Source organism: Narcine bancroftii, chromosome 6 (genome assembly GCF_036971445.1).
Source record: "Narcine bancroftii isolate sNarBan1 chromosome 6, sNarBan1.hap1, whole genome shotgun sequence".
Lineage (NCBI taxonomy): Eukaryota > Metazoa > Chordata > Chondrichthyes > Torpediniformes > Narcinidae > Narcine > Narcine bancroftii.
This window is the reverse complement of record NC_091474.1, coordinates 92,361,176-92,381,850: the sequence shown is the minus strand read 5'-3', so window position 1 is coordinate 92,381,850 and position 20,675 is coordinate 92,361,176. Positions and strand designations below refer to the sequence as shown.

Genomic DNA, 20,675 nt, shown 5'->3' with positions numbered 1-20,675 from the left:
TGTGTTGCAGGTGTCTCTCTCAGCTGTGGAGATCGACTCTGCAGCTGTTCCCCCCTCCCGTCAGTGTGTTTTTTTTCATGCGCATGCGCGGTTGCGCACTTTTACTCTGCTCTGTGAGCCATTTTTGTAGTCCCGAGCCCGGGACCTCCACTGACCTGAGGGAGCGGGCTTCTCTCTCAGTGGCGGGCCTCTTCGGACAGGTAAGGCCTTCACCTTCTTCTTCCGACATTCTTTCTTCCTCTTTTCTTCCCATTGTTTTCGACTTTTCTCTCTTCACTGCCATTTTCTTCTCACCTTTATTTTTACTTTATTATAAATTTTAGTCTTGTACCTTTGTGCTTTGTGTGTTTATTTTAAACTTTTCGGGAGAGGGCTGGAATTCACTGACCGGCCACTACTCCATCACGTGACTCCCCTTATATCTGTTCATTCTTAAAACTGTCTTGTTTCAAAAGACATGTAGGCAAGGTGAAGCAGGAAACATGATGTGAACAGATATTAGGATAAAAGGAAACAGTAAAAAAGGTGACAATAGAAGCAGTAAAACAACAACAGAGCTGGGGGATAAATTTAAATGTTGGATAGAGTGAGCACCTGAGAGCTTGTGTAAAAAGAATAGCCTCTAGGGGTAGATCCCAGTAATTACTTCAAAGTTTAAAGTGGTATGGGAATCTGTCTCTGGGATTACAGTTAACAATATCTCCCTCAAGGCTACTGCTGTGGAAGTGAAGAAGATTTTCACTTAGCAGGGTCTATTTTTCTGTCAAATATCAGATTCAGCAACTTCAAGGTAAACACTCTTCCTTCTGTTGATATTGTGCATCAGCAAATGTATGTTGCATTTATTATAAATTAATCATTAATTATTTTCTTCTGTGAAACATCTAAATTAATTTCATTTTGTACATGGAGTGCTACAACTTACAGATCACATGCAAACATACTCGGGTGACGGTCAACCCCATCCCTTTCTTGGCACAAAAGTAGCATGTTTTCCTTATGACCCATTTAAAAGTCAAACCACCCCCCCACTATTTTTAAATCCTCCACCCACCCATCCAAGCTCCCAACACCCAAACTGCAAACCCCTTGCCTTGGCTGCACACCTATGTGGGCTCCCAACGCCCCGACCACCTGCCCATCTGAGCTTCCAACACCTCAGCCACCGATACGCTCCTAGGCCCCGGTCGCCCGCCCATCCAAGATCCCAACACCTTGACCACCTGCCCATCTGAGCTCCAGACACCCTAACCGTAAATCCCTTGCCTTGGTCGCCTGCCTATCTGGGCTCCCAATTTCCTGGCCACAGATACTCTCCTAGGCCCCAGCCGCCTGCCCATCCGAGGTCCCAACACCTTGACAACCCGCCCATCTGAGCCCCTGACACCCCAGCTACAAACACAATCCTAGGCCCCGGCCGTCCTCCCATCTGAGGTCCCTACTCCCCAGCCGCAGATCCTTACCCCGGCCACCTGTCTGAGCTCCCGATGTCCCAAATGCGGACTTACCACCCAGTTCTGGCCATTCAAGGTCCCAGCACCTTGAACGATGCAGGTACTTACCGCAGTCAAAAGTATGACCCATGTTAAAAGTTGACCCCCCCCCCCCCAAATTTGACCCGAAAAATTCATGAGTATGTACAGTACTTTTGCCCTCTGACCCACACCTCAGCTACTGCATCAGTTGAACATCACTCTGTCAACTATGGTAGGTTACACAGCATTCATGCTATTCTTTTGTTTGTCCCAATGAGTGAATGGTTGTCTCACTTATCCAAACAAAAGGCACTGTTCTAAGCTTATTATAAGATTGCTCTAAACTGGAATCAGAATTTATTGTCATGAACATGTCACGAAATTTGTTGTTTTGTGGCAGTATCACAGTGCAAACATCTATAAACCACCTTACAAAATAAATAAAAATAGTGCAAGAAAAAGACAAAGTGAGGCAGCGTCTGTGGTTCATTGGGGAAGAAGCTGTCCTTGTGCTGCTGAGTCCTCGTCTTCAGATGGTAGCAGAGTGAAGGGGGCATCGACGGGGTGGTGGGGATCTTTGAGGATAGAGGCTGCTTTCTTAAGACACCGCCTCTTGTAGATGTCCTTGATGGAGTGAAGACTGGTGCCCATGATATCGCAGGCCGAATTAATAACCCTCTGGAGTTTTTTTTAAACCTGTCCTGAGCTTTGGCACCTCTGTACCTGTGATGGTACACCACTGGCCTACTGCAGGGGGCGACCTCTGTACCTACAGAAGAGCACGGGGACCTGGCCGGCTGTCAATCAGCTGACCTGAATGGACCAAGCCCTACCCGGTCGGCTGTCAATCACCCTCCGGATATAAGGCAGATCCGGCCCTTCGAAGACAGTCTCAGAGCTTGCAACAGCCATTCTTCACAGCCAGTGGAAGTTTATGTCGAACATAGCTTGTTGAACAGACTTTATGTTTTGTATGTTTGCTTCTGTTCGATAGCGCACCACATTACCAACCAGCCAGAATGCTCTCTATGGTACATCTGTAGAACTTTTATAAAAATTGAATCCTCAAAATTATCCACGATAAATTTCATATCCTGATGTGTGATACACACTGTAAAAGAGCCTCTGTTTTGCTGCCGATTCACACCAGTTTTCCCTTCTAGAATTTAACGAGTGGTCTCTGATCCAGCTATTTGTGCGTGATGAGTCAACTCATCACAGAAACTGCTAATCAGGCTCACTGTGGGATTGGCTGACAAGCACAGGCCACCCAGAAGCATCTGGATTCCTTCCATTTAATGCTTTGTTGCAGGCTAATCCTAGGACAATGATGGTATGGAGTTGTAAATGTTTCTGTGGGCTCCACACTTATAAATTAGGAAACAAAAGGCCGGGGTATTTGGAACCACACGATGGATAGTTGCTGAACATGTTGGATCCAAGTGCATGTCTGACAGTCCTCGTTTTGTCTCTCGCTCACGCCATTTGTTTTGGGATTGGTCTTCAGCACAAAATTGGATATCTAGGTAAGAGAAGTGAAGTCGCTTTATCGATTTGGGAAAAAAAGGTCAAACATCACAACGCCAATTGGGATTAGCAATTGTAGTACTCCAGTTCGATTCTGACCTCTGGTGCTGTGCACATTGTGCTTGCTTGCCCACACCCTTTGCCCACACAGATTTCTGGTTTCTTTCACATCCCAAAGAACCTGCTGTTAATTGGCCTTTGAGCACAGGTAAGCCAAATTTGGAGTATTGTGTGCAGTTAGTGTGGCACCGTTTAGCGCAACACCTTTACAGCACCAGTGATCAGGACTAGACCTGGGTTCAAATCCTGCGTTGTCTGCTTGGAGTTTGTATGTTCTCCCCGTGTCCGTTTCTCTGGGGGCTCCAGTTTCCTCCCACCCTCCAAAAACATACCAGGGGTGTAGCTTAATGGGGTGCAATTTGGGCAGCACAGACTCGGAAGGTCGATTTGGCCTGTTACAGTGCTGTATGTCTAATTTAAATTTAAAAATTTGGTCACCTAACTGCAAGAAAGATATCAATAAGATTGAAAGAGGGCAGAGAAGATTTACTAGGATTTTTTAAAAATTTAGACATAAAGCACTGTAACAGGCCCTTTCGGCCCACAAGTATGTGCCGCCCAATTACACCCAATTGATCTTGTAGCGGCCCGCTAACTGGGACGTGGCCCAGTATACGAGATGGCTGATGAACGCAGCAACCTCACAGGCTCTGCAAGGGCCAATGACCTTCATCCCAGGTGACAACCCGCATGCCGGGAAACAACGAGCAACGGCGGGAATGCCAGCCAATCCGAGGCCGGCACTACTGTGACATCACTCCTGTCATCAACAGCAGGGAGAGAATATAAGCAAGCCATAACAAAAGGGGGTACGCTTTGGATCTTGGGCATTTCCTTTACACCTTCACACTTCACTCTTGCCATCACGTTGATACGAGTTAATTTTGGTCTCATCTGTCCACAAGACTTTTTTTCCAGAATTTTGCAGGCTCTTTTAAATACTTCTTTGCAAACTGTAATCTGGCATTCCTTTATGTAATTCTGTTCATGAAGTCTTCTGAAGACAGTCGTCATTGACATATGCACACCTGCCTCCTGAAGAGTGTTTCTGATCTGCTGGGCATACGTTTGGAGATTTTTCTTCATTATGTTAAAAATTCTTTTGTCATCAGCAGGGGAGGTAAGCTTAAGGTTTGAGTGATGTCTCTCACTGTTTTATTCTTGTTTTTCACCCTCACAATGGCTTTCATTGGTACAACTCTGGTCCTCTTTGTAGAAAAATGGCAACTACAGACTCCAATGGTGATCAAAGGCTTAGAAGCCAGCCTAGCTCTCTTATACCTGCACCAATAAAGCAATTAAACATACCTGAGTACTGGAGGAGTCACGTGATGGAGTAGTGGCCGGACGGTGAACTCCAGCCCTCTCCAGAAAAGTCGGGAAAAACAAGAGAAAACACAAAGGCACAGAAATAAAAGTTACAGAAAAGTGAGTATAAAGGTGGAAAGAAGATGGCGACAAAAAAAGAAAAGTCGAAAGCAACGGTAAGAAGAGAGGAAGAGAAGACAAAGGAGGAAAAAGGTGAAGGCCTTACCTGTCCGAAGAGGCCCGCTGCGGAGAGAGAAACCCGCTCCCTCAGGTCGGTAAATAATGGACTACAAAAATGGCTCGCAGAGCCGAACAAAAGTGCGCAACCGCGCATGCGCGAAGTTTCGCGCATGCGCGATGCGAATGAAAAAAAACACACCGACGGGAGGGGGGACCAGCTGGGGAGTCGATCTCCACAGCCGGCAACGACAGCTGCAGAACACCTGCAGCAAGAAGAGACCACAGAAGACAATAGAAACAAGATAGAAGAGGAGGAAAGGGCAGCAAAGAAACAACAGATGGCCAACCCAGAGGAAGAAGAAGAGGAAGAGTATGGTGAAATAGAAGAAGAAAAGAGAGGCAAGGTAAAGGATATACTTGCTCTTATTAGAGGATACATGGAATCATTTAGAGAATGGCAAACACAGGAATTTAAGGATTTAAGAAAAAGAATAAACAACACAGAAGAGAAAATAAATAAAATGGAGATGACCTTAACAGAAATGGGAAAGAAAATGGACAAGATGGAAGAGCGGGCAGTAGCAGCAGAAATGGAGGTAGAAGACTTAAAAAAGAAATTGGAGGAATCTAATAAAAAAACTAAAGAGACACAAGAACTACTAGCTCAAAAAATAGATACAATGGAAAACCATAACAGAAGAAATAACATAAAGATAGTGGGCCTTAAGGAAGATGAAGAAGGCAAGAATATGAGGGAGTTTATAAAAGAGTGGATCCCTAAGACCCTAGGATGTCCAGAACTACAGCACGAAATGGAAATAGAAAGGGCACATAGAGTATTGGCCTCTAAACCACAACCACAACAAAAACCAAGATCTATTGTAGTAAAATTCCTAAGATATACTACAAGAGAAAAGGTACTGGAGAAGACAATGGAAAAAGTAAGAGAGGGCAACAAACCACTGGAGTATAAAGGACAAAAAATCTTCATTTATCCAGATATAAGTTTTGAACTCCTAAAGAAGAGAAAAGAGTTCAATACAGCAAAGGCGATTTTATGGAAGAAAGGGTATAAATTTATACTAAAGCATCCAGCGGTATTGAAAATATTTATTCCAGGACAACAAAACAGACTATTCGCGGATCCAGAAGAAGCACGAAAATTTGCAGAACAATTACAAAAATAGACTGAGGGAGGAAGACGGGTAATGAGAGTTAAAATGATCACGACTGATATGTATGTGGGTAAAGACAAAAATAGACTGAGGGATGAAGACGGGTAATGAGAGTAAAAATGATCACGATTGATATGTATGCAGGTAAAGAGGTATAAGAGTGAATAGAGACAATGAGCATACATGAATGTATCTGTACTTAGAGGAAAATATGGATAGTATAGACAAGAATTAATAAGGGAAGGTAATGGAATAGAGAGAATAAGGAGGGAATTAAAAGAGGGACCTTTGTGACATATGAAAAGTGAAATCTTTTCTGGGGGAGGCGGGGTGGGGGGAAATAGCGGTCACTGCAAAATCAGTTGACGCTTGCGAGTGGATTCGCAAATCCAAATGGAGAGGGGAGATGTGGTTGTCCGACAAGGGATAAAGGACAACTCAGGAGGTGAAGGGGAGATTGGGGATAAATAAGATAGAAATAGGAGAATAAGGAAAATGTTAGATGTTGTAGGAATGTTGTCTTATAAAGAGTTGAAAATAAGAAAACAGAAATGGAAAAGGAGGAAAGGTAATGATGGAAAAACGGAAAGAGAAGATAAACAAAATATAAAAGGGCTACGCTGAACTATATGTCTTTAAATATTAATGGAATACATAACCAAATTAAAAGGAAGAAACTACCAAATTTAAATGAATAAATGTATTCCATTAGAAAAAAATAACATATTGGTTAAGAAATAACATTGAAATATTCGAACAAGTATAGGAGCCTTACATTAAATACAATAGCGAAAACCTACCGGGGACAAACATTACCTAAGTTGATGGAAGGAGAAGGAAAGAAAAGAATGGACTCAGTAGAATTTCTGGTGTAATTTGGTTGAATGACAACATTGTCTGACTGGCTTAATGCAACCTAGATTGTATACCTAAAATGGATGAGAGGGGGGGGTGGGGGGGTGGTTTGGGAGGAAAGGGGGGGGGGGAGAAAAAGTCACTGTATATGTGTGAAAAGAAATAGTGTATATCATGGCTAATGTGATTTATGGTGTGAAAAATAAAAAAAATTTTAAAAAAAAAAAAAAAAAAAAAAAAAAACATACCTGAGTACTCACAAACAGCTGTGAAACCAAATGTCCAAAACATTATGGTCTCCCAAAATGAGAGGACCATGTATAAAACGTGCTGTCATTTCTTCATGATCAAACCAAAATGTATACAAATAACATCTGGAATGTGCACCTTAATTCCATGTGAATTCTTTGATTACGTATTTAAAACTGTGGAGCACAGGGGCAAATAAAGTCACTTTGTCCCAAACATTATGGAGGGCACTTTAAGTCCCATGAAATTCTGGATGCAGCTATGCGGGTACATAAAATACACATGACATCAAGGCTAAGAAAAATTCACATCTGTTTTAGACAGTTAGGAGGGAGGGGGATGATATTTATGTTAGACATGAAGATACTGGCTTCTAATCTTCCCAGAGGAAATGTCTTCTCGTCACACTGAATCCGAGACTGATGATACGTGAGCCAGCAAAAAATGGCCAACACTGTGGCCTATGAGCTTTTTGAAGGGAGAGGTTAAGGGAGGTTGGGAAGGCAATGGATTGATATTAAATAATACACAGAATTACTTACAACTCAGGAACAGGGTATTTGGCATCGATAATTAAAATTTTTAATTTAGACATAGAGATGGTAACAGGCCCTTTCAGACAACAAGCCCATGCTGCCCAACTACATCTGAGTGACCTAGCACCCTGGTACATTTTGAAGGGCAGGAAGAAATTGGAGCACCCAGAGAAAACCCACGCAGACACGGCGAGTTTGTGCAAACTCCTTCCAGCACCGGATTTGAACCCGAGTCACTGGTGCAGTGCTAATCGTGCTGCCTTGTGCATGTAATCCAGCAATTTACTAATTCTTTCACCCTCATATCCAACTTCCCCTTCAATGCCCCTCACCTCAACTTCTCAGCGTGACAGTGAGTTCATAGTTCTTTCCAATCTCTCCGGAATACACTATTGTGTCAATCAGTAGCTGCCTTATTCTTCTGCAATGACCCTTGGTATCCTCCACAAATACAATTCTCGTTCCATGTTCACCTTTCTGCCTCTTCCCAGCCTGTTGTTATCTAGAGAAGAGCCCTGGTCTGTTCTATCTTTCCAGTTTGGCGTTGTCCACACAGACTAATGGAGTGTAACTCTGACGTCCATTTGTGAAAGGACCCCTTGCTGATATCTCTATTTATTGGGTTTTCAGACTGGCCCGAGGACTGCGGCATCCCACAGCTTGTGCCGAATGTGGGTGGAAGGATCATATCTGGGAATGAGGCACATCCACATTCCTGGCCATGGCAGGTCTCTCTGCAGGTAGGGCATGGGGCTGGGATCTTCTGCAAGAATCTGTTCCAGCTTTTATAACAGGGGTCACCATGGTCAGCTCTCCACTGGGTTCTTCAAATTCTATTGCCTTTGCTCGATAGCATTTTACACTTACTTTTTCAGGTAATGTTAAAAGGTGTTATAAATTTTCCTTCCAAAGCATTTCAGATTAGACCTTTTTTTTTAAACATGCAGCACTGTAGCAGGCCCTACCAGCCCACGAGCCTGCGCTGCCCATATACCCCAATTAACCTACAACCCCTGTATATTTTTAAACTCCCAATTTCCTTCATTCTTTTTTAATTTTCCATGAAAAAAAGAATATACGGAAAATGTGAAAAATATTCATTGTCCTTGAATATAACAGTCAAGTACTTTCAAATTAATTCAGCATTTTCGTATATTGACAGTTAAATTGAGTAAAGAAATAAAAAGTTAATGCATAGAACAAAAAAGCCATCTCACTCCGATAAGATAAGAAAAAATTAAAGAAAAGCAAAATCTTCCCATTCTGAGAGGAATTCAAAGTAAGTAGAAAAGAGATTCTTCCTGAGTAAACACAACGCACTTGGAGAGAGATAAAAAAAAACAGGAAATGGTTCCATTTTGTTTATTGGTTCGAGTTATACAAAAATAGTGAATAGATAGTTTTTACGAAATTAATGGTAGAATCAAATGTCCGATTTCAAATTTTTTTCTAAATCTAAGTGTGACATCATGGAGAAAAGCCATTGAATTAAAGTAGACGGGTTGCAATCTTCCCATATCGAGCTCTCCTTGCCATCAACGTTGCCAACCATCAACTATCCCTTGGGCTGAAGCAGGTGCAAAGCCTGATCCCAATTCTGTGATCCCAAAACTAGCAGTAAGTGTGGCTTTAAATTGAGGTCAACATTTTCGCCAAAGTTTCAAAAACTGACTGTGCAATACAGAGAGGAAACAAAAATCATAAAAGTGCAAGAGTCCCTAAATGAGTCCCTGATTGAGTTTGTGGTTGAGGAGTCTGATGGTGGAGGGGGAACAACTGTTCCTCAACCTGGTGGGGCAAGTCTTGTGGCGCCTGGACCTACATTTGTTGAGGTGTAAGCGTAAAAGTGTGGGTGTGGATGGTGGTGGTGGAAGGGCCAATTGACCAGTACTTACCATTTCCCACCAGTTTAAATGGAAACAAATTCTCACAGTTGAGAACAATTCTGTTCACAGTTGGCTTTTATTTGTTAATTACAGTTCAATCGAAATGTAGGACAAAACACATCTCTGAAATAATTAGACTCCCACTCTTAGTAAACATGTAGCATGTGAAAGCTTAGTGATATCAGTTACATGTTTTAAAAAAGGCACATCGGAAAGGAAAATGAAAATCTTAGCTGCTTTTGTTTCAAGAAGAGGATGTAATTAAAACATTTTCTAATCCCATAAACAACATCAAATTAAACCTGAGGTTACGTATGATACAATATAACTGGATACACAGGCTATACATTACACCTCAAAAGTTAAATAAATGGGACCCAACAGTATCTGACAGATGTTTTCGTTGTAAAAAAGAAATGGGAACAACAATTCATGCAATCTGGACATGTGAGAAAGTGAAAAAATTTTGGGAAGATCTAAACCAGATATTAAATAAAATTACAGAAAACAATATACCAAAAAACCCAGAGATCTTCCTCCTAAGTAACATAAAAAACAAAGAATTTGGAATTGATTTGGATGGTGCACAAAAAAGATTTGTTAAGATAGCAAAAAAATGTATTATGTCAACCTGGAAATTGGAAGATAATTTGTGAATACAACAATGGTATATAGAAATGAATAAATGTATTCCATTAGAAAAAATAACATATAGTTTAAGAAATAATATTGAAATATTTGAACAAATATGGGAGCCATACATGAAACACAATAGAGAAAACCTACCGGGGACATTTACCACCTAAATTAACGAAAGGAGAAGGAAATGAAAAGAATTGACTCAGTGGAATTTCTTGTTTATTTTTATTGAATGACAACATTGTTTGACTGGTTTAATGTATCTTAGATTTTGTACTTTAAATGGATGGGGGGGAGGTAGGGAGGGTGGGATGGGAGGAGGGAGGGAGGGGGAGAAAATGACACTGTATATATTTGAAAAGGAAAATGTATGTATCATGGTCAATGTGGTTTATGGTGTGAAAAATAAAAATTTTTTAAAAAAAATTAAACCTAATCTATAAAACTAGATTTTAATTAATTTTTAATCACTTTGTGAAAACTTGTAGGCAAGCACAACTAGATCATTCTCTAATATCCTTGGGTTAGGAGTCACCCATTTAAATTATTCCCAGAATATTGACTGGCAGGATGTATGAACTTGGTGATAATGAATGAGAAGTATTATATATCCAAGCCCCTTCACTTGTATCATTGGGCTTTTATCTTCTGCCTTGTGGGACTTTCATCAAATGCCTTCCTAAAATCTCTATGTTCTCCCCTCATTGACATTCCCTGTTGTCTTTTCATATATTTCATATATTGTTAACAATTCAAAACACGATTAGTGTAGGGGGTGGTCCGGTTAGCGTAGCAGTTGGTGCAACATTGTTACAGCGTCAGCGACCTGGACCCAGGTTCGAATCTGTCTGTCAGGAGTTTGGACGTTCTCCTTCTGTCTGTGTGAGTTTCCTCCGGGTGCTCTGGTTTCGCCACACCATTCAAAATGTACCAGGGGTTGTAGGTTATTTGGGTATAACTGGCTTGAGAGCTGAAAGAGTCTGTTACTGTGATGTATGTTTAAACTTTTTAAAAAAAATTCAGTTAAGTTGGTGGAAAGACTTAAAAGTCTGTAAGTGAGTTGCTGCAGGTTAACCGACATTTCAACTGCACTGTAACAAGAGATCAATTCTGTCGAGTGTCTGGTCAAGTTCAAGTTTATTGCCATCTGATTGTACAAGTACAACCCGACGAATCAGTGTTCTCCGGTCCTAGGAGCAAAAACATGGAAACACACAATTAAACATAACACACATACAGACAGACAATACAGATGCAATATCCAAATACCATATATAAAAATGAATAAATATTGTTCAATTAAATAGGAGAACATCAGTATTCTCAATGGGGTGTCAGTTATAGAAGTGCCATTGAATGTCAAGGGTAAGTGGTTAGACTCTCTCTTGTGAGTCGTGGAATGAATATTACAGGTGACTTAACAGACCACTTCTAAGTATTGTCTGATGAGTTTTTCTCTCTTGCTAGGTGCGTCCCACGGGCAGTAAGTCCTATAGCCATGTTTGTGGTGGGACACTCATTCACAATCACTGGATCCTGACTGCAGCACATTGTTTTCAAAAGTAAGCAAAAGTTTGAGAGAATGTGCTTGAATAACATGTTGGAACGGGGTGGTGAAGTTTGCCTGCGTTATAGAGTCAGGCAGAAGGTGGCAGGTAAACATTAGGTCATGAGTATCCTTGCAAAACTAGCTATGCTGATGCCATTGACCTTAGCACTTAGCTTGGGGCACTCAGCAGTAACTTCCTACATGGAGAATTCTCTTATCCTTAAAGTTAGTTGGATCAAAATATGGGCTTCACTGAGGCTTTGGGGGGGGGGGGGGAGGTCTAGACCAATGGACTTGGATCCTTGAAGGTAAAATGGTACAAAGGGGAAAATAATACACAGGGAAATCCACAGAAACACACAAAATGCTAGAGGAACTCAGCAGGTCAGGCTGCATCTATGGAAGGCAGTAGACAGTCAATGTTACGGGTATGCAGACCTCATTTGGGTTTGCGAAAGGGTTAGTGGCGTAGGTAGCAGTTTGCCGGTTTTTTCTGGACAATGTGTGGGGCACACAATAATCACGTCGACATGATGGAGTGATTCAATGGCTTTAATTACCAAGAACCTGAGCATTACTGATACACGACTTGGCCAGGTTCCAGGTACATGAGCAAGAGGGGGAAAGTCCGGGCATGCCAGCCTTTATTGGGGACTCGGGGAGGAGCCAAGGCAGGGGTTAGGGAAGGTCAGGTAGGTTTGGATTGGCCAGTCCATACAGCTATACAAATTCCTTGCACCACATCATGACCCAAACATCAGAACGATGGGATCGAGGAGCTCAAATAATAACCTATCATTCTCCATCAGGCTCAATATTGTAGAATGAGATCTGTGACTCTTGCACTTTAATGGCCCAACTCCTTATTTTGGAGAGCTAAATTTGGCTGGGGGTGGGGGAGGTGGGGGCAGGAGCTAATAACATCAGTTATGGTTTTTTAGACTGCAGGCATGTGATGGCACAATCAAAGAATTGTGCCACTATATGGGCAATCTATTCCTGCACCACAATTTATCCTGCAGGATCCCTACAACTGTTTGGAGGAAGCCTGCAGTGTAAGTTGTACCAGAAAAATTTGTTGATGGTCATCCATACTACTGCATGTCCAACCCCCAGGACTGTTACACTCAAATAGTTGCAGACTAAAAAGGCACCCGGTGTGAACAACCACATGGGCAGTAATTATGTTAATTTTTTCTGCGATTTTCCAAACATTGCAGTCTAAAAACCATAATTCTTACAAATGTTTGTCACTAGATATTCAAAGATTGCCATGAGTAAGACATATTGGTCAATGTACAAATGGCTCATTTATATTTAGAAGTGCAGGACAATTCAAAAATTTCCCATTTAAGCCATTTATCTTTGACGCTTGACTCTTGACTCAAACCATTGTCATTTTCAGAGAGAAAGCAGCAGATACTGCTAATTGGCGCATTGTCCTTGGCAAACACAACCTGAATCATTCAGAACGAAACGAGAAGATCTATAACGTGAAAAAAATTTATAGACATGAACACTTCCACCAACATTTGGACAATGAAATTTACAATGACATTGCCTTGGTAAGGTCAGCAGCAGATATTCCACAAAGCAGCTACATCCGATATGCCTGCATGCCCAAAAGGGACAGCCAACTGCAGCCTGGTCAACAGTGTTGGACCACAGGATGGGGTGCCATCAGAGGTAAGAGGGGATCTTAGAAAATGAGGATGAGGGAGTAACATTAATAAGCAATTAATCTCTCTCTCAAACGTAGCTTCAAACACAAAAACAGAGTAAGGAGGGATGAGTCATCATGATTTCCATGAGGGGGAATGCGTGGATAAAATGGATTTTAGTTTGGTTACAGGTTGAGCTAGCTATTTTTCCTCCTCCTAGAGAATGGAATGGCTCTCTTGCTGAGAAATGAACTAAATTGCCACTACCACTACACTTAGCTCATCTGCCACCCTCAGAATCAAAATTTATTGTCACAAAATTTGATGTTTTGTAGCAGCATCAAAGTTGCCTTATATGAGGAGTCACGTGATGGAGTAGTGGCCGGACGGTGAACTCCAGCCCTCTCCAGAAAAGTCGGGAAAAACAAGAGAAAACACAAAGGCACAGAAATAAAAGTTACAGAAAAGTGAGTATAAAGGTGGAAAGAAGATGGCGACAAAAAAAGAAAAATCGAAAGCAACGGTAAGAAGAGAGGAAGAGAAGACAAAGGAGGAAAAAGGTGAAGGCCTTACCTGTCCGAAGAGGCCCGCTGCGGAGAGAGAAACCCGCTCCCTCAGGTCGGTAAATAATGGACTACAAAAATGGCTCGCAGAGCCGAGGAAAAGTGCGCAACCGCGCATGCGCGAATGAAAAAAAACACACCGACGGGAGGGGGGACCAGCTGGGGAGTCGATCTCCACAGCCGGCAACGACAGCTGCAGAACACCTGCAGCAAGAAGAGACCACAGAAGACAATAGAAACAAGAAAGAAGAGGAGGAAAGGGCAACAAAGAAACAACAGATGGTCAACCCAGAGGAAGAAGAAGAGGAAGAGTATGGGGAAATAGAAGAAGAAAAGATAGGCAAGGTAAAGGATATACTTGCTCTTATTAAAGGATACATGGAGTCATTTAAAGAATGGCAAACACAGGAATTTAAGGATTTAAGAAAAAGAATAAAAAACACAGAAGAGAAAATAATAAAAATGGAGATGACCTTAACAGAAATGGGAAAAAAAATGGACAAGATGGAAGAGCGGGCAGTAGCAGCAGAAATGGAGGTAGAAGACTTAAAAAAGAAATTGGAGAAATCTAATAAAAAAACTAAAGAGACACAAGAACTACTAGCTCAAAAAATAGATACAATGGAAAACCATAACAGAAGAAATAACATAAAGATAGTGGGCCTTAAGGAAGATGAAGAAGGCAAGAATATGAGGGAGTTTATAAAAGAGTGGATCCCTAAGACCCTAGGATGTCCAGAACTACAGCATGAAATGGAAATAGAAAGGGCACATAGAGTATTGGCCTCTAAACCACAACCACAACAAAAACCAAGATCTATTGTAGTAAAATTCCTAAGATATACTACAAGAGAAAAGGTACTGGAGAAGACAATGGAAAAAGTAAGAGAGGGCAACAAACCACTGGAGTATAAAGGGCAAAAAATCTTCATTTATCCAGATATAAGTTTTGAACTCCTAAAGAAGAGAAAAGAGTTCAATACAGCAAAGGCGATTTTATGGAAGAAAGGGTATAAATTTATACTAAAGCATCCAGCGGTATTGAAAATATTTATTCCAGGACAACAAAACAGACTATTCTCGGATCCAGAAGAAGCACGAAAATTTGCAGAACAATTACAAAAATAGACTGAGGGAGGAAGACGGGTAATGAGAGCTAAAATGATCACGACTGATATGTATGTGGGTAAAGACAAAAATAGACTGAGGGATGAAGACGGGTAATGAGAGTAAAAATGATCACGATTGATATGTATGCAGGTAAAGAGGTATAAGAGTGAATAGAGACAATGTGCATACGTGAATGTATCTGTACTTAGAGGAAAATATAGATAGTATAGACAAGAATTAATAAGGGAAGGTAATGGAATAGAGAGAATAAGGAGGGAATTAAAAGAGGGACCTTTGTGACATATGAAAAGTGAAATCTTTTCTGGGGGAGGCGGGGTGGGGGGAAAGAGCGGTCACTGCAAAATCAGTTGACGCTTGCGAGTGGATTCGCAAATCCAAATGGAGAGGGGAGATGTGGTTGACCGACAAGGGATAAAGGACAACTCAGGAGGTGAAGGGGAGATTGGGGATAAATAAGATAGAAATAGGAGAATAAGGAAAATGTTAGATGTTGTAGGAATGTTGTCTTAGAAAGAGTTGAAAATAAGAAAACAGAAATGGAAAAGGAGGAAAGGTAATGATGGAAAAACGGAAAGAGAAGATAAACAAAATATAAAAGGGCTACGCTGAACTATATGTCTTTAAATATTAATGGAATACATAACCAAATTAAAAGGAAGAAACTACCAAATTTAAATGAATAAATGTATTCCATTAGAAAAAATAACATATTGGTTAAGAAATAATATTGAAATATTCGAACAAGTATAGGAGCCTTACATTAAATACAATAGCGAAAACCTACCGGGGACAAACATTACCTAAGTTGATGGAAGGAGAAGGAAAGAAAAGAATGGACTCAGTAGAATTTCTGGTGTAATTTTGTTGAATGACAACATTGTCTGACTGGCTTAATGCAACCTAGATTGTATACCTAAAATGGATGAGAGGGGGGGGTGGGGGGGTGGTTTGGGAGGAAAGGGGGGGGGGGAGAAAAAGTCACTGTATATGTGTGAAAATGAAATAGTGTATATCATGGCTAATGTGATTTATGGTGTGAAAAATAAAAAAAATTAAAAAAAAAAAAAAAAAAGTTGCCTTATATAAACCACCGTACAAAATAAATAAAAATAGTGCAAGAAAGAAAAAGGTTCACTTTTCATTCAGGAATCTGATGGCAGAGGGGAAGAAACTGTCTTTGTGCCTCTGGGTGCTCATCTTCAGGCTCCTGTACCTTTTTCCCAATGATAACAGTGTGAAGAGCGCATGGCCTGAGTGGTGGGAGTCCTTGAGGATATAGAGGCTGCTTTCTTAACCCATCTTGATGCCCGTGATGTCGCCGGCTGAGTTAACAACCTTCTGGTCTATTTCTTGTCCTGAGCACTAGCTCCTCCATACTAGATAGTGATGCAACCAGCCAGAATGCTCACCACAGTGCACCTGCAGAAGTTTTTGAGAGTCTTTGGTAAGATACCAAATCTCCTCAAACTCCTCTCAAATATAGCTGCTGGCGAGCCTTCTTCATGGTTGCATTGTCATGGACAGATCTTCAGGAATTTGAAGATCTTGACCCTCTTCCATTGCCGAGCCCTCGAGGAGGACTGCTTCATGTTCTCATGACTTCCTCCTAAAGTCCACAATCATTTCCTTAGTTTTGCCTGATGTTTGGTCTTTCCATTATTGCTGCAACAGTTATGTTCTCTCTGAAGAGGTAACATCTGCTGCAAATTGGCCTTGAGGTCCTTCAAATCTTTCAAAATCATTTGGCACACATTATGTAATAATATTGTCCATCTCACTTTTGTCTTTACGGGATTCGTTAAACTAAAACCGCTAATTTGCAACCTAAAGAACAAGGATCAAAATGAAAAGCCATCCCTCCTCGAGTTTGCTCAGCTTATGGGTTGTACAATCGAAGCATGATGGGTGAAGTTTGGACAAAAATTATAACCAAAATATTACACATAGGATTAAATATGTCAGTACCCCGATTTCTTCTGTTTGAGATTGTCAAAAGGTCCTTGCCTTCTCGTCACAATCCAGGTCATTGTAACATGTATAGAGAGAACTCTGTGCCTGGAAACCTCAGTTTACTTTTTAGAGGAAACTTCAATAAATACATGTCCCGTATTTCAGCCATTGGATCCCTACATTTCAGAAGCAAGGAATTTCCACGTGGATGTTTGAAAGATGTACCAGCAGCAGATTGACTGGAACTGTGCCAAACTCCAACCTCTGACAGATTCTAGAGCTGTGGCTGTTCGTCCTCTATGTGCTGGGTGAATCAGTTCAAAATCTAATAGCAAGATCGCATTAGCCAGTCCTTTCCACTTAATCTGTACTAATTTTCATTCCCAGATATATCCTATCTATGAAAGATCTGAATAATGTTATCACTGCGCTCTCTCCTGACCACACACAATCCGTCTAATCCAACTCATTTTAGTGTTTTACTCTATTAGGCAGCATATTTCATTTGTTGAACATATTCTCATTTTAAAAAAAACTTGTCAGCACTCAAACTGTACTTGTTAACAGTATGAAGCTGTGCATCACTCCAAAGGAATGTTTTTGAAGTATGTATCCTGATAACTGTGGACTGTGATCACCACTTGGTGGTATCTGAAATGTAGGCAAATCTGCAATTCCTATTGCTGAGGTCAAATGCCTGGATATTTGAAATGACAAGCAGAACATACTGGAAATGCTTTTGGCTGGTCAGGTAGTATTTGGAGTGAGCATGTCAGGATTAGCGATTCAATACAATGATCTTTCCACAAGAAGCAGCAGGTGCTAGAATCTGAAACTACGCAAAACAATCTGCTGGGGGAACTCAGTGGGTTGAGGGGCATCTGTGGAGGGAAAATAAAATGTCGACATTTTGGGTCAAAATGAAGACTGGTTGTGGAGAGGGGAGATGGAGTGGAAGGGATGAGATGGCCAAGATTGTAAGAGATTACTGAACCAGGCTGGGGAGGCGGAGGGATCTGGGAGGCAAAGATGGGTGAATGATAGATGCTAATAGAGGGGGGGGGGGGGAGAAAGTAAATGAAGCCAGATGAGCCATAGCAGGGTGAAGGAGGAGAGCTGGTGGAGGGGTGATAAGCAGGAACAAAGACAATCAGCGCTGGAAGAAGTTGGTGTTAATGGGAGCCAGAAGGAAGTAGGTTGAGGGTAGATGGAACCTGAAAGGGAAGGGGATCCAGTGGGTGAAGGTAGATGAAACCAGAAGGAGGAATGAAAATGGGTGGGGGGGGTATGCAAAGGTGCGGGGGTGTGGGATAGGGGTCAATAAAAGGAGCAAGTATTTTGGCAAGCAATAATATCACTAAAAGAGCAGATTTCAAGGAATGGAGCCAGGAAATGTGTTTAGGTAGAGAAAACAAAGTGATTAAAAGGTTGAGTGTAGATGTACAAGATAAAGGAACCAATGGAATCCAATCTGGTTAACGATTTCATTGATTAAATCCTGTGGTTATTTGCAAAGGCAGTAAAAAGTACCATAGTTGCATTTATATATATTGTGTTTCAGGCTGTATTATAGTTCATGAATTATTTTTAAAATGCAACCATTCCTCTAATTTACGAAGAGTATATCCTAACGCACAACAAAGTGATATGAGCTGATAATCTACTTTAATGACAATGGTTGAGAGGCCTGCTCCTCAAAATATTCCCAAAGAAAGGATCTTTAATGCCCTCCCGAAATAGAATACAGTACATAGCTTCAACTTTGAAAACTTTGTCTCCCACTAATACTGCTGATTTTGTTTAGCTTTAGATTCCAGCATCTTCAGTCCCCTGTGCATCTCCTACTGGAGTGTTGGCCTCAGCCTCTGGAACAGAAAGGAGTCCATATCCTTTCTACCTTCTGACAGGATGAGGAAGCAAGCCATATTGCATATTTGGGTAATTAGAAATAGTGTAGCATTCAGTCAATTAGGTCGGACTGGTTCCTTTCTTTACAGGAGAAAAGGATACTGTCACTTTATCGGAAGTGCTGAACCAAGCCAGACTGCCAATCATCGCCCATCAGACCTGCAAAATGAAGAAGTTCTGGGGGGACCGCGTGCGCAACACAATGATTTGCGCTGGTTTGAAAGATACACAACAGTCTCCTGCTGCTTGCCAGGTAACTGGAAGAAATCAAATTGAAGCTTAACACTCCTCCTTACAGAATCATAAAACACTACAGAGAGTTTATGAGAACAGGGATCTCCCAGCGGCCAACCATTTCAATTCTGCATCCCACTCCCGTGCTGATATGTCTGTCCATGGCCTCTTGTACTGTCAAACCCAGACCACCCATAAATTGGAGGAGCACCTAATTTTCCGCCTGGGCACCCTCCAACTGATGGTATTAACAGCGACTTCTCCAGTTTCTGCTAGCCTACTCTCCGCTCTCCCTCTCTTCCCCATCCCTCTGTTTTCTTTCCTCCAGCTCTCCAACCCCTTTCCTTCTCCATTCACAGAGCCATCCCCCCCTCCCCTTGTTTGCTGGTGTGCTCTCCATCCTTCATCCACCTATTACCTCCTGCCTGTGGGACTGTGCTCCTCCCACTGCCCCCCCCACCCCCCCACCATTTAGTTCAGGTGCTTGCCCAAAACATTGCTTTTGTACCTTTATCTTTGCTTTATAAAGGACACTGTTTGACCTGCTCAGCTTCTCCAGCCTTGTGTTTTCACTTGTAAAATCATGTGTAAGGACAAGGTCAAGCCCTAAGAATGTAAAATAGAAGTAGAAGTGGGTCATTATATTATGCTTGCTGTACCATTTAAAATCACGGCGGAACCATGTACCTCATTAATAAAAAGCATGGTTCATCCATAAGTGTGATACAGGGATTAATATATATGATAGTGGGGTTCTGAGATTCATTGTGAAGGTGTTTCTGAGATCCATTGTCTGTTAATGGGATTCACTGCACAGTGTCTTGTGTTCCAGGGGGACTCTGGTGGCCCTCTTCTCTGTCAAGATGGCTCAGGAAAGTGGGAAGTTCATGGTGTGGTCAGCTTCGGACCCACTGGCTGCACTGTTGAGAACAAGCCCAGTGTGTTCACCAGAACCACTGCTTACCTCCCCTGGATTGAGAAAACAAGAATACGAGATTATTTCTTACATGGAAGATAAGGCCAGTGATGCCTCCATTCTCATCCCAAATTTATTTCAGAAAATGTTTTACTTGAAATTAAAAGGCTGAAGGAAAATGTGTTGGCTCTCTTTGAATTTATGTCCCAGTGAACTGTCAAGTTTATTGTCATCTGATTGCACAAGTACAACCCAACAAAATTGTGTTCTCTAGTCCTTGATGTCTTTTTTCTTCTTTGGCTTGGCTTCGCAGACGAAGATTTATGGAGGGGTAAGGTCCACGTCAGCTGCAGGCTCGTTTGTGGCTGACAAGTTCGATGCGGGACAGGCAGACACGGTTGCAGTGGTTGCAAGGGAAAATTGGTTGGTTGGGGTTGGGTGTTGGGTTTTTCCTCCTTTGTCATTTGACAGTGAGGTGGGCTTTCTGCGGTCTTCTTCAAAGGAGCTTGCTGCCCGCCGAACTGTGAGGCGCCAAGATGCACAGTTTGAGGCGATATCAGCCCACTGGCTGTGGTCAATGTGGCAGGCACCAAGAGATTTCTTTAGGCAGTCCTTGTACCTCTTCTTTGGTGCACCTCTGTCTCGATGGCCAGTGGAGAGCTCGCCATATAACACGATCTTGGAAAGGCGATGGTCCTCCATTCTGGAGATGTGACCTACCCAGCGCAGTTGGATCTTCAGCAGCGTGGATTCGATGCTGTCGGCCTCTGCCATCTCAAGTACTTCGATGTTGGAGATGAAGTCGCTCCAATGAATGTTGAGGATGGAGCAGAGACAATGCTGGTGGAAGTGATGCCGGTAAAGGACCCATGA

At 41.9% G+C, this 20,675-nt stretch overlaps 1 protein-coding gene across 1 annotated transcript; it reads left to right on the top strand.

Annotated features, from left to right (window-relative positions):
- Positions 1-2,904: 2,904 nt before the first annotated feature.
- Positions 2,905-19,981, top strand: LOC138737320 (chymotrypsin-like elastase family member 2A). The gene is made up of 6 exons (XM_069888074.1): positions 2,905-3,001; positions 7,996-8,105; positions 11,358-11,452; positions 12,845-13,125; positions 18,742-18,905; positions 19,719-19,981. Exons 1-6 carry the CDS (start codon positions 2,905-2,907, stop codon positions 19,902-19,904), a joined length of 933 nt encoding a protein of 310 aa, XP_069744175.1. The 3' UTR covers positions 19,905-19,981.
- The last annotated feature ends 694 nt before the right edge of the window (positions 19,982-20,675 follow it).